This window comes from Papaver somniferum, chromosome 7 (assembly GCF_003573695.1).
Source record: "Papaver somniferum cultivar HN1 chromosome 7, ASM357369v1, whole genome shotgun sequence".
NCBI classification, from domain to species: Eukaryota; Viridiplantae; Streptophyta; class Magnoliopsida; order Ranunculales; family Papaveraceae; genus Papaver; species Papaver somniferum.
In genome coordinates, this window is record NC_039364.1 from 156,756,546 (window position 1) to 156,769,205 (window position 12,660).

The following is a 12,660-nucleotide window of genomic DNA, read 5'->3' on the forward strand; positions in this document are numbered from 1 at the left end:
ATCCTCGATTGTGGCAATGCACCCGCCATCCACAGTCAACCGCAGGATCCCCATTTCCTGGATACGTCATCACGACACTTCTACCACTCATGAGGTAATATTATAGGGCGCATGAACCCATTTTGATAGTTCTACCGCGAGTTGAGGTTCTCATCTTCCAAAACTTGCTTGCAGATTATTACATACTGCCAGCATTAAAAGGCTTCTCATTGGGCACTGAAGGAGAAATGAAACTTTCTAACTCACTGAAGGTTTACTTTAGTTTGGGATATGCCAAGACTTATCGTATTGTACTCTTTCCTTGTCAAAATTTTGTCCTTATGGATTTTTCTTGTCATGGTTTTGAACAGGTAACACATGCGTGTCCAACACCGGATCACTTTAAGGATCTCAGTGATTTTATTTTTTATCTTATGCTTTTTGTTCTTGTTTGTTTTTCCATTTACTTGTAGTAACTTTTCAATAAAATTTCCTTAGGAAAAGAAAAACTTTGATTCCGAAGTTCTCAATATCACAATGAAATTTCGGTGCGATTTTTACAAGAATCATGTTATAGGGGCTGTGAAATCCATTAGAGGGACTATTATAAAAGGACAAAATTGCTTATTAGATGGTAATTTCAAACACTCCTTATCAATTTTTTTAATAATGACTAATCAACCCTTATATGGTTACAGTTGAAAATTTAGGTTGACGAGTCCGACCGTAAAAAAAATTACGGTTATTTTTTATTATTTTTTGAAGCCAGCCATAACTCACTAAAGCCAGCCGGAACTCACTGAAACCAGCCGTAACTCATTACATCCAACCGTAATTTATCTTTTTGGTTTTTCGAAACCGGCCGTAACTCATTAGATCCAACCGTAACTCATATTTTTGGTTTTCCGAAACCAACCGTAACTCACTAAAACCAACAGTAACGAGTTACGGTTGGCTTCTGAAAACCAAAAAACCAACCGTAACTCATTTTTTTTTGCTTTTCGAAACCAACTGTAACTCACTAAATCCAACTGTAACTCGTTACGGTTGGCTTCTCAAAACCAAAAAGCCAACCGTAGCTGGTTCTAAAATCAACTTTTTTCGGACTTGATTGAGAAAAAATAACAAACTTCGATCTCATTTGTAATAGATTGATTTTGGGTCGTTGAATAGAATTAGAGAATTGGGTTTGTTTTTCTTTTCAGGTTTGATTGATGGAAGGATTTTTTTTTGATGATGATTGATTTTAAATTGTTGTTGATGATGATTGATTTTGGGTTATTGTTGGATTTTCATCGATGATAATTGATTTTGGATTGTTGTTGATGATTAGAATTATCGATTTTTTTTCTTCTTAAGTTTAATCGATGAAAAGGTAACTTAGACATTTAATATACTCTTAGAACACCCCTAACCTACTAACTAGACATTAGAATCATGATAAATCCCCTCTAATGGTTTTCAACAGTCCCCATGATAGGTTTCCTTTACAAACAGGAAAAAAAAAATGAAAATTGAGACACAACTAACATGTTCTCAAACCGATAATAAAGAAACACGTATGGCCTATTACTTGAAAATATCAGCTAGGTTTTGCTTACACGTAGAATTACTCAAGTCTAAAACGGCAACTTTCAATATCAATACAGCTACTAAATGGATGATTCTCTAGTCTAGGCACAACACACCTAATCAGTGTGCTTCTTTGTTTTCTTTTGATACAAAATCATCAGTGTGCTTCCCATACAACTGTTTTTCATCAAATCAAAAAGAGAAAGAGAGTGTTTCTTCACGGATCGCAGCCACGTCATAAACCCCCGCGTGTCATTTTGTCAGAGATATATTCTAAGAAGCGTCAACGTGTTTTCGACACATGTAGGACCCATTCAACTTTTCTCAGCATCTGCCACCGTTACGCAGAAGCTTTGAATTGAATTAGACAACTGGAAAGAAAGAAAATCATCAAGGACTAGAAACTAATTTTGCCATTCCTAAAAAGACCTCGGAATTGAATAATTTCGCCACGTGTCTAAGCTTACCTAAATCAATGAATTTCAAAAATAAATTATAATAAAAGGCAAAAGCGAGAAAGAAGGCCCCTTGGACCACATGCGTGTCAGAGAAACAGAAGTACTGAAACAAAAACCGTGTTGCAATGTTATTGGACCACGTGTAACCTCTAATGGATACGTATCTCTACACGTGTTATCACTTTTGATTGGAGGGAGAAAATTAACGAAGAAATCAACGGTCTCGATAGCTTTCAAGTATTAGCTGAGAACCAATACGTCATATCATATGTACCTGTCGGGTAAACTGCCCGGGACGGTGTTGGGCAGCTGCCCCTCTTTTCCTCTCTAAAAGGCTCCTTCTCAAAAAATTTCTCTTCTCTCAAATATGTATTTTGTTCTTTAATTGATCAAAGAAAAACACAGAAATTAGAAAGAGAAAAGAAAGAAATCTTTGGTTAGGATTGTCTCTGTTTTATTTTCACTTGAGCTAGAAAATTTGTTTATTTTCATTTGAATTCATTATATTTGTGGAGATGGCAGAGATTTGTTGTGAAATTGCGAATGAAAGTAAAACACAATCAACATGTGATCAACCATCCAGAGCAGCAAGAAGGAAGAGAATGGAAATTAGAAAGTTTAAATTCATAGCTGGTAATATGGTTGAAGAAGAATTGAAAGAAAACGGTGGAATAAAACGGCAGAAAAGAAGTTTTATTGAGGAAACAACGATATCTTCTCTGTCACCTGCACGTGAATGTGAGAACGGTGTTGAGAGTATTGATTATGAGAATCACTCAAGTTCTAACGAATCAACAGTCGAAACAATCTCGATTCTCAAATCTTCTTCACCGGTGGCAAACATACCGGTGGCTATGATTCCGGTAGTTGAAGACCGGTGTCCTAAATTTGGTATGAGTTCTGTTTGTGGTCGTAGAAGAGATATGGAGGATGCTGTGTCAATTCATCCGTCATTTTGCAAGCCTGAATGTCAGATCCCGGCAAGGTTTCATTTCTTCGGTGTTTATGATGGACATGGTTGCTCTCATGTAAGTTCCACTCTCAATCATTAATCCTTTTATTCTAAATTCATTACAAGAACATACTTTAATGAGAAAACCCTAATATTTAACCATAATGTTTGTTTTGTTTAGGTTGCCACAAGTTGCAAACAAAGACTGCATCAAGTGGTTAAAGAAGAAATAGAAAATGGTTGCAAAAAAGAGTCCGATTTGAAATGGGAGAGTATAATGGAGAGAAGTTTCGCTAGGGTGGACAGAGAGGTTACAGAATGGAGTTCTAATAGTAATACCAGTAGTTTACTGCTGAATGCGAGTTGTCGTTGTGAACTACAAACACCAAAATGTGATGCTGTTGGATCTACTGCTGTTGTTTCAGTTGTTACTCCTGATAAAATCATTGTATCACATTGCGGTGATTCTCGTGCTGTTCTTTGTCGTGGTGGTAAAGCTGTTCCACTTTCCGTTGATCACAAGGTTCGATATTTTCTCTCTAAACACTATGTTTTTTAAATGTTGTGTTCTGATACTAGTAGAATTTAGTATAACAGAAACAAAGTCATTATCGGACCCAGCTTTGGAGAGCTGTTCTATAAAGAATTATCTTAAAAGAGCCGTAGAGGAATTACCCACGGCTCAAAGGGTTGTGCGAAGCCTGTATACACTTCACATTTGATTCACTGCACAGATCTAAGTTGCCCCATTATTCGAAACATCAAGCAAGCTACATGTTGTTGGGCTCACGTAAGAAATCAAAATCATCACATTAGAAGACTAAATATAGTAATCTGAATTTGAAGATCTAATTTACCCGCGTTATTTTATGTATTTTTTTTGAAAATGTTTAAATCTGCTCTTTGGTAAATTATAACTAGGTCTAACTTTTGGTTCATGTTTTTTTGTTAAACAGCCAGATCGGCCTGATGAACTCGTACGAATCCAAGAAGCTGGTGGTCGAGTTATCTACTGGGATGGTCCTAGAGTTCTTGGAGTTCTTGCAATGTCTAGAGCTATTGGGGATAATTACTTGAAACCATATGTGATATCCGAACCTGAGATCACAATTACAGATCGAACTGCTGAAGACGATTGTATGATACTAGCAAGTGATGGATTATGGGACGTTGTTTCAAATGAAACTGCTTGTAATATTGCAAGGATGTGTTTAAATGGTCAAGGTCCAATAATGCCATTGACTAACGATGGAGATGAAGCCAACATGTTGACTAACGGAAGCAACAGTTCTGATAAAGCTTGTTCAGATGCAGCGTTATTGCTAACAAAGCTGGCTTTAGCTAGGCATAGTACAGACAATGTTAGTGTTGTCGTGGTCAACCTCAGAAAGGAAACGTAAATAAAAGCTAGTATTAGTATATATATAATTTTTTTCTTATGGGGGGGTTCTTTCTAAATATTCAATTGTATTTAGATGGTTATGGGTTAATTAGGTCTAACTCTATTGGAGATTTGGGGTACATATCAGAATTGTATTTGTCCAGCCATTAGTAGGGAGATAATGAAAGAAAGTAGGGAAGTTGGTTGTTTTTCCAGCGTTTATTTTTCTAATGGAAACCTTTGTTACTTCTAATTACTCCGTATTATTTTTGAAACGATAAGCAACTTCCAATATACGGATGTTATTTACCATTGCGGAGCAAGTTATTTGTTTTGAGGAGATTTTTCTATTCGAAGTTTTGGCCTTTCTTTAACAATGACAAGATCAATAAAAGGTAAGAGAGATGTAACAGAAAAACGAAAAACATTTGATGGGGAGGGTGGTCGCATCAAAAATCAAGTAGGAGGTCCTACTAAAGATTTTCTATATCTTATTATGGCAAGGAGTTCGGTCCACAGATGACTCATGACTTCGTATGTTGGAAATTAGAATGCGGAAATCAAACTTTTTAGGATTCTTTATAAATTACTCAGAACAAGTCTTGCGGAGGAATCCAACCTATTCCAAGCGTGGAAAGTTTGTGGAATGTCAAGTCAAGTGGCTTCCAAGTTGGGTCCGTGAAATCCATCTAAACGCCAATAAGAATAGCGTTAAACGCAATTAAGAATGAAACTAAAAAACGCAATTAAGAATTGCGTTTTATTTTATCCGTAAATTTAAAATGAGTTGTTCAAATCTAATAGCTGGAAAAAAAGCTTCATTTTTAATTGCGTTTTTTTAGCTCCATTCTTAATTGCATTTTTTTTTATCCGTAGATTTAAAATGAGTTGTTGAAATCTAACGGCTAAAAAAAAAGCTCAATTCTTAATTGTGTTTTTTAGCTCCATTAAGAATAGCGTTTCTACTATTCTACCACTACACTTGCGCTTCCATCCACAGTTCCAAATGCTGAGGTAGAAGATGGAAGATGGAAGATGGATAGATTCCACCATAAGACTTGCTCTTACAAGTGTTATGAATTAGAGAAAAGAGACTTTGGTACGATGAATAGAGAAAATGGACGAAACTAGAGTGAAAGAAAAAGGAGAAATCTTTGTTAGTACTTGTGATTGACGATCGTTAAAGCCTCCATTTATAAGGCTACATACAAGGGTATTCTCTATTTATAAGGCCACACACAAGGATATTCTGGTGATAAATAAAATTTATCTTAGATATTCTTGTCAGGAAATCCAGAAGGGAAAATAGTACAATCATGAGTAGATTTATAACAGAACCGGACATACATATGTTGCCTCGTTAAAACCTTGATGGGAAAAACCCAGTGACACAAAACCTTGCGAAGTAAAAATGAGTTCAACGAGATAGTCCAGTAAAATAACTTAATAAGTATTTCAGTTAAATCTTGGCTTGCAAATTTTTTAGTGAAGACTTCTCAATTTCGATGAACGAACTTCTTGAATGCAGAAGATTGTTGTTCTTTCGTGAAGAAAAGTGTTAGTTGATAAAGTCCTCTTTTGTGTTAGTGTTCTTGAGTCTTCATGCTTCTTTAAACACATGGAGGACTTGTTCTTGGATTGCTAGCTTCTCGGAGATGATTTGTAGAAGTAGTTGATGTAGTTTCTTCAACAAAGTGTCAAGATAATACATTAAGATATGCGAACAAAAATCGTATTTGTGATGATTAAACCTTATGTGGTTCAGAAGGACACCTATAAGATGGTTCCGTTGATTAATCAAATTAAATGTGAACATCATAAAATAACCAAATTATATAACTCTCCCTTGGATGACCATCGTGTTGAATAAAATTGCCTTACTAAAACCTTGCCAGTAAAATCCAATTGGAAGAAAAATATGGAGGAAGGAAAGAAAAAAAAAAGAGAGCACAATATCAACGTTTTGAAGGAAATTCAACGTCATCCGGACGTTGCCTCGTTAAAACTTTGCTAAAAAAACCACGTGGGACAAAAATATGAAATGAAGGAAAAAGAGTATAAATTTTGATGTATGTCTAGATGCTGACTCAACTATATGATTATCATAAAAACATGCATCAAAACAAAATGTATAGCATGTTTAATAGACAAGTTTTATGCAAGCATAATTCAGAAAGCTGCACATATCAATAAATTGTTAAATATATGTTGTTAAAGCATGACTTTCAGTGTTTCTAGGTTCCTTAAGAGACCCAGAAAGTTGATATAATCAACTAATTAATTCGGACTTTGGTATTAACCAAATATTTAAAAACACTTTGAGGATTGTTAAACCTGATATAGTCGAGTCAGGCAGTTGTCCAAATATAATCTGAATCCTCCAAGGATTACAAATTCTAATATGTTTTCCGACCACATACGAGTCCTTCAAAGGACTACCGCGCCAAACGCATCACATAAGGAGAACAATTATTGAACTAATCTTAGGGTTTGAGAAAAAATAAAAACCCTCAAATTGTTTTCACAAAGAATATATTTCTCGTATAAGTTATTATGACTACTCCAACCTGTAATTAATAGGCTTGACAATTTAAAGTGTTAAGTTTTGGATCCAAAATTGCGTGATCGAGAGATAAATCTAATCTAATTTGGATCGGATGCCATCCAATCACATATGTCGATATTCCTCTATGGAGGGGTTAACAACCACCATCTTTTATTATTTCAGTAGGTACGGCGAATAATCGATAATCATATTAGCTTACTTTGATCCCACATGATTCTTAAATATATGCATATATTGAAACATTCAATCAATTACTAGTACCTGCGCCCACGGGATTATAATCTCATCATATTCCAGTGAGACGATATTGTATGTGAGAATGTGGATCTTGTTTTCTTAGATTCTATTGGAGCACTATCTGTAGGCTCTTCTAAACGCTACTAGTTGTCATTTGTGACTAGATTTGTCTTTTCAATAGGCATAAGATTTTTTATTTAGATATAAAAGAAAAATGAGACTTTTCACGCTAATTATTAATGGCAATCATTTTCGATTTGATCATGATGGGAGAGAAGTTGATATAACTTTTAAGTTAATAAACACCAACATCTGGTAGTGTATAGTCTCCCCTTAATTATGGCGGAAATATTTTCATGTCACATATGAAAACATGTTCCGTAAAGTATTATTCGAATTAGCTCGAGGACATATTCTCATAATAGTTTAATAAAACCAATATGGATTGTATATATTGAGTACGAGTCATAAAACATTTTATCCTATGTGAAATTATAGCTTACTTGACATACAAATTTAACATCAACCATGGTTTTATTGGTTATAGATGCAAGCAAAAAAAAATGCAAATAAATCTCCAAAAGAAATAAAAATCGTGACCTACATGACCAACAAGATAATCATTTACCTTATAAAAAAATTATAGACACTTTTTGTATCAAAAAAAATTTGATTTCAAGATAGATTTAGTCACTATAAGGTATTACTGATATAGGCTAATAAGATGGTTGTGCACCATTTGATCTTATATATCCTACCGTATTCCAAGTTTATTTTTTTTTAAGAGAAAGAAAGATTCATTAACTAGCGAAAATTACATAACTTCATGTTTATTACATCCTCTCTTATAACATCTGCATATTCTGATGGGATGTTTTCCATGAAGTCAAAAGATGTTCTTTTACTTCTAGCTTTGTTAGCTATATGATGTGCTGCATTGTTTTCTGACCTTTTTACATGACAAACCTTAATATTACAAAAGAAACTAGAAAGAAGGTGCTTTATTTCATCTACAATCCCTTGGTTTAGCCAGTGAGTGCAGGGGATGGCACCGTAAATAGAGTTTATTACATTTAAACTGTCTGATTCCAACACCACATCCATCTCTTTAACCACATCTACTTCTTTTAATTCCTGAGCCACAAGATAGCTTCCTTTAACTCAGTAGTTTCGCGACCGACAAAGCAAGTCATTTAACTCGTATCTATGACTGTTTGTCGGTCGAAGAAAGGGTCGATGTTTGAGCGTCTTTTTCAACTATGACGTGTCTCTAGGGGTCGTTGAAAATCTTATATCAACGACCGATTTTAACGGTCAAAACTTTATGACTGTCTCCAATTAGTCATAGATATAAATCTTAATATAAAAAAAATAGATTCAGATTGGCTGATTGGCCTGACTAAATCTGAAATCAAACAGATTTGAAACTCAAATGAAAACCAAATTCAAATGAGAATCAAATAAAACTCCAATTAGAATTCAAATGAGAATCAAATGAGCACCAAATTTAAATCAAATAAAAATGAGAATCAAATTTAACTTGCACATGAATAATCATTCAATTTAACATTCATTGATTCATTGGTCTCAAGTTACACAAATGATTATCTCAAGTGGAGCTCAAATTCAATTTACAATCTGGACCAAAATTATTAGTTCAAATTATGAAAACTTGGACACTATTGGACATCAAATTCTTTTACATAGCTTCACCTTACAAAATAAAGGGACCAATTCATATATCCCCAAAATATAGCTGCTCATTGTGATGGCGTTCTGAGTTTAATGAAAGTTTTAAGAGAAAAGTGATTATATTGTCTGTACCTTGTCAAACAACTCAAAAATTGTTCTTGCAGGAGGAATTCGTTCATCAATTGCAAAATGGAACTCGCGAGGCTTCGTCACCTGACATTTTGAGTAACAGTAAATACTTAAACTCGTTAATACTAAGAGTAAATGTTATCTGAACCTCACATGTTGGCGTCAAAAACTAATAAAGCTAAACTGACCTTTTTATTCAGTGGCCTAGCCTTGAATTTTGGAATCTTTTCTAACTGCTCAAGCTCGTTTGTGTTTTTCACTTTGTAACAAAAAGGGAGAAAAACGCTGCTCACCTTCACAGTCCAGTTCTTATTAACCAACAGATTCAATGACAAATCATAATGGACAATTGGCGGGTTACAATGACGAAGATAATTCATACCTCGTGCCTATAAAAGAGATAAACCATGCCAATAAATTTCATAACAAACTTTCTATGAATACAATTCATATGAAAAATTATAGAAGTTGTGGCGAAGAAGAGTACTCATGGCATCTTAACCCATGTTAACACGCTCAAATAACCCCAAACCAACCAATCCAACTACAGGTGCCATACCGAGAGGGCTGAAAAACCTGTGATTCAATCACGAAGAAATAATTAAGTAAGCTGCAATTAGAACATATGCCAGCACAATCTTTAGAAACGAATTGATGTGTACTGCGAAAAAAGCCCCCATACTTGACTATATCCCAGTATGATACTATGATATGTAAGCTTGCAGTTACAATCAGGACTCCTTGAGTTTCCATCACACTGTGTAAAAATCTCTGCAAGTAGAGAATACATGTGCATAAATCTAACTGAATCGTCAAAGTTAAGCAGCAGAAATGGGAAGAGGTAGAGAGATAATCAAAGTTTTTCTGCAGAACTTACTTCATGAGGTTCAGTGGTTCGTTGTAGAGATGAGTCTCCGATAATGCAACGGATAAGTACAATATAGGTAGGAGAACCACCAATGACTGCCGGTAACCTGGTTCCAAACAAAACTTGCAAAAATGTGTTTATGCCAGATACAAATAGCAGTGTTTGTATCACTCGTATCTTGACACACTGAATGGAGCCTACGAAGATAAAAATCTTCCATTAAAACCAAAATCCAAGTAAACATCAAAAATGAATACATGAGGAAGGGGGAAGCATTTTGAAAACATTTTGTTTTTGAAGCATATTAGTGGAAATATAACATGCTTTCTGCTTCAAGTGTGGCGTCAATCAAGGAAATATGAATACATACCTTGGTTGCTACCCTGAGATTCATTCGAGTGTATTCTGAGATGCAAAGAAAGTTAAAAAATCGGATTACAACTTAATACAAGAATACCAATGTGTTTATACGAAATGATATACATTCAAGGATTTTGTATACATAGCCTCACTGGATATTCCTAACATATATCCTGAGTGATATGAAGCCAATACTGGAATGGTAAAACCACCGAAGCTCGTCATAATTTTAAAAAGCATCAACACCTTTAACACAAACTTAGATTATTATTTTGAACTATACAACATGCAATCTGTTGGTCCAACTACTTCTCAAAAGAGTTCATTCATCAATCATCACACACACACACACACACACACACACACACACACACACACACACACACACACACACACACACACACACACACACACACACACACACACACGGTACAAGGATGGAGCATGAACATTTGATAATAAGCCATACTGCCATCTCATTGCCTACACAGAAATAACAGTTTGACAAATAAAAAACAACCTAATCAGGATCTAAAACGCAAATCAAAGCGAAATTCATACTACAAAGATAGTTGTAGCTACAAACCAAAACCCCCACATCAATTAGCTAAATCATGACTAAAAAAACCAATTATTACCTGAAATTCTCTAGTTAATCTTATGAACCTCTTTCAAAAAACCTCATTAAGAATCCAACCTTCAAAACAGAGGATGAATCTATCATTATTTTCCATGGTTATCTGTTTGGTCAGGGTCACGGGTAATGTTTCAGGATGCAGTTGCTACATATAAGAAACTCAACTAAACAAACATCCTACAAATTTTAGAACTAATCAAAATCCTCAACCTAGTAGACTTGATGATGATACCAATGTTAAATATCTAAAGCATTAGAGTAAGACAATTCCACTTACGGAATACTATCTGATAATATAAATAGAATTATTGCAGCTAAAAACATAGTTCTAACCTATGATGGATAAATAAGAAAGCCTTATGAATGAACAACCAAGTAGATAAATAAAGGGATCTCTGAGATCTTAACACCGAAGACCGGATTATATTAGCAGTACCATGACAATTATTCATTATTAAGTCTTAAATGAACTAAACAGAGAATCCAAAGAGCAATAAAAGATGAAAATAAAGGATAAATTTATATGCCTATAGAACAAAACACTCAAATATGAACCCAAATCTAATGCAAATCTCATGCACACAAGGAAGCAACTACTCAACTAAAATTCCAATAAAATCTTAATCAGTACCATAAAATTAAATCTTAATATTGAAACAATAAAAAATAAAAAAAATCATAGGACATACTTGAGGCCTTGGTGTCCCTGCATTGAAAAGAGTAGAAGAAGCATGGGTGAACCAACCCTGTGACATAAGATGGTATGTTTTGAGAACAGAATCAATATTGTCTTTGTGGATTCCAACAACAACCCTCCTCAACATATGTTGTGCTCTTTCTACAACCTTCCCTTGAACCTTCAACAGGTAAGATCTTTCAAGGGTTTTGAAACCAAAATAGTCAAAATTAAAATCTCTGTCCAAAAAGAAGATAAGTGATCAGTCAAAACTGCTTATCATTCAGTTGCCAAAAATAATAAAATTTAAACTGGATAACAAGCTGCAAAACTACTCTAAATCAAAAGGAGAAACACAATCAAAGGGTTCAACCGTCAAGGGGATTGAACCCTTATAAATTTATCCTACTAATACTCTTTCCAATTCAGGTCTTCAAAAGAGTGAAGAAACCTTCATTTTATCTTGAAAATTTAAAGGAACATAGGTTTTGTCAGGTCATGGTTCTTCTTCCCATAAAATGGGTTGAAATACAAGTCCACCTTATATTGTGGGATAAACGAGACCATATAGGGACAACAACATCAAAGTTCACAAACAGATCAAACCATAATCATGCTTAGATTTTACAAAAACCATGTAGGTTTTACTGAATCAACAAACAAACTAGGCTAGAGACATCATTAGGCTAAACCTTTAAGTTTATCATACTCTTACAAACTTAGAAAGGTACAATAGTTTTGGCTAGGGCATGGATTTTGTTCCTAAATAAAATCAAAACAGTTCCAATTATATCATAGGATAAACGAGACCACATAGATACAGAACAAAATCATAATTCATGAAAAAATTAACCCATAATCATGCTTTGGTATAACAATGAAATGGACATTTACCCTTAACAAAAGAAACACAAACCATATAAATTTTGCCAAATCGACAAATCTATCAGACAAAATTACCTTCATGATTATATCATAAACATCATCAGCAATAAGAGGAGCTTTCAATCCAGAACCATCATTTACATGCTTGTAAAAAACAAAATCTATACCCGTGTATGTTAACTTCTTTGTCTCCAATTCAACTGCCACCAACAAAACACAACCATCCACAATTCCATCAAATGAGATTTAAAAAAAAAAAAAAAAAACA

General features: G+C 34.4%; 1 protein-coding gene and 1 long non-coding RNA gene across 2 annotated transcripts in view; one reads left to right on the forward strand and one right to left on the reverse strand.

Annotated features, from left to right (window-relative positions):
* The first annotated feature begins 2,343 nt into the window (after positions 1 to 2,343).
* LOC113298853 (protein phosphatase 2C 37-like) lies at positions 2,344 to 4,595 on the forward strand. The gene is made up of 3 exons (XM_026547713.1): positions 2,344 to 3,037; positions 3,143 to 3,484; positions 3,918 to 4,595. The coding sequence occupies exons 1-3, from the start codon at positions 2,525 to 2,527 to the stop codon at positions 4,359 to 4,361; spliced, it is 1,299 nt and encodes a 432-aa protein (XP_026403498.1). The 5' UTR covers positions 2,344 to 2,524; the 3' UTR covers positions 4,362 to 4,595.
* A 7,880-nt stretch (positions 4,596 to 12,475) lies between these two features.
* LOC113299506 overlaps positions 12,476 to 12,660 on the reverse strand; it is an 863-nt gene continuing 678 nt past the window's right edge. Inside the window, exon 3 of the long non-coding RNA XR_003335086.1 lies at positions 12,476 to 12,592. This is a non-coding gene — a long non-coding RNA (uncharacterized LOC113299506). The remainder of the gene's footprint in view (positions 12,593 to 12,660) is intronic.

Coding starts and splice junctions, on each gene's coding strand:
- LOC113298853 (XM_026547713.1), top strand. CDS start 2,525: ATGGCAGAGATTTGTTGTGAAATTGCGAATGAAAGTAAAACACAATCA. Junction 3,038..3,142: donor ATGGACATGGTTGCTCTCAT/GTAAGTTCCACT, acceptor TGTTTTGTTTAG/GTTGCCACAAGTTGCAAACA. Junction 3,485..3,917: donor CACTTTCCGTTGATCACAAG/GTTCGATATTTT, acceptor TTTGTTAAACAG/CCAGATCGGCCTGATGAACT.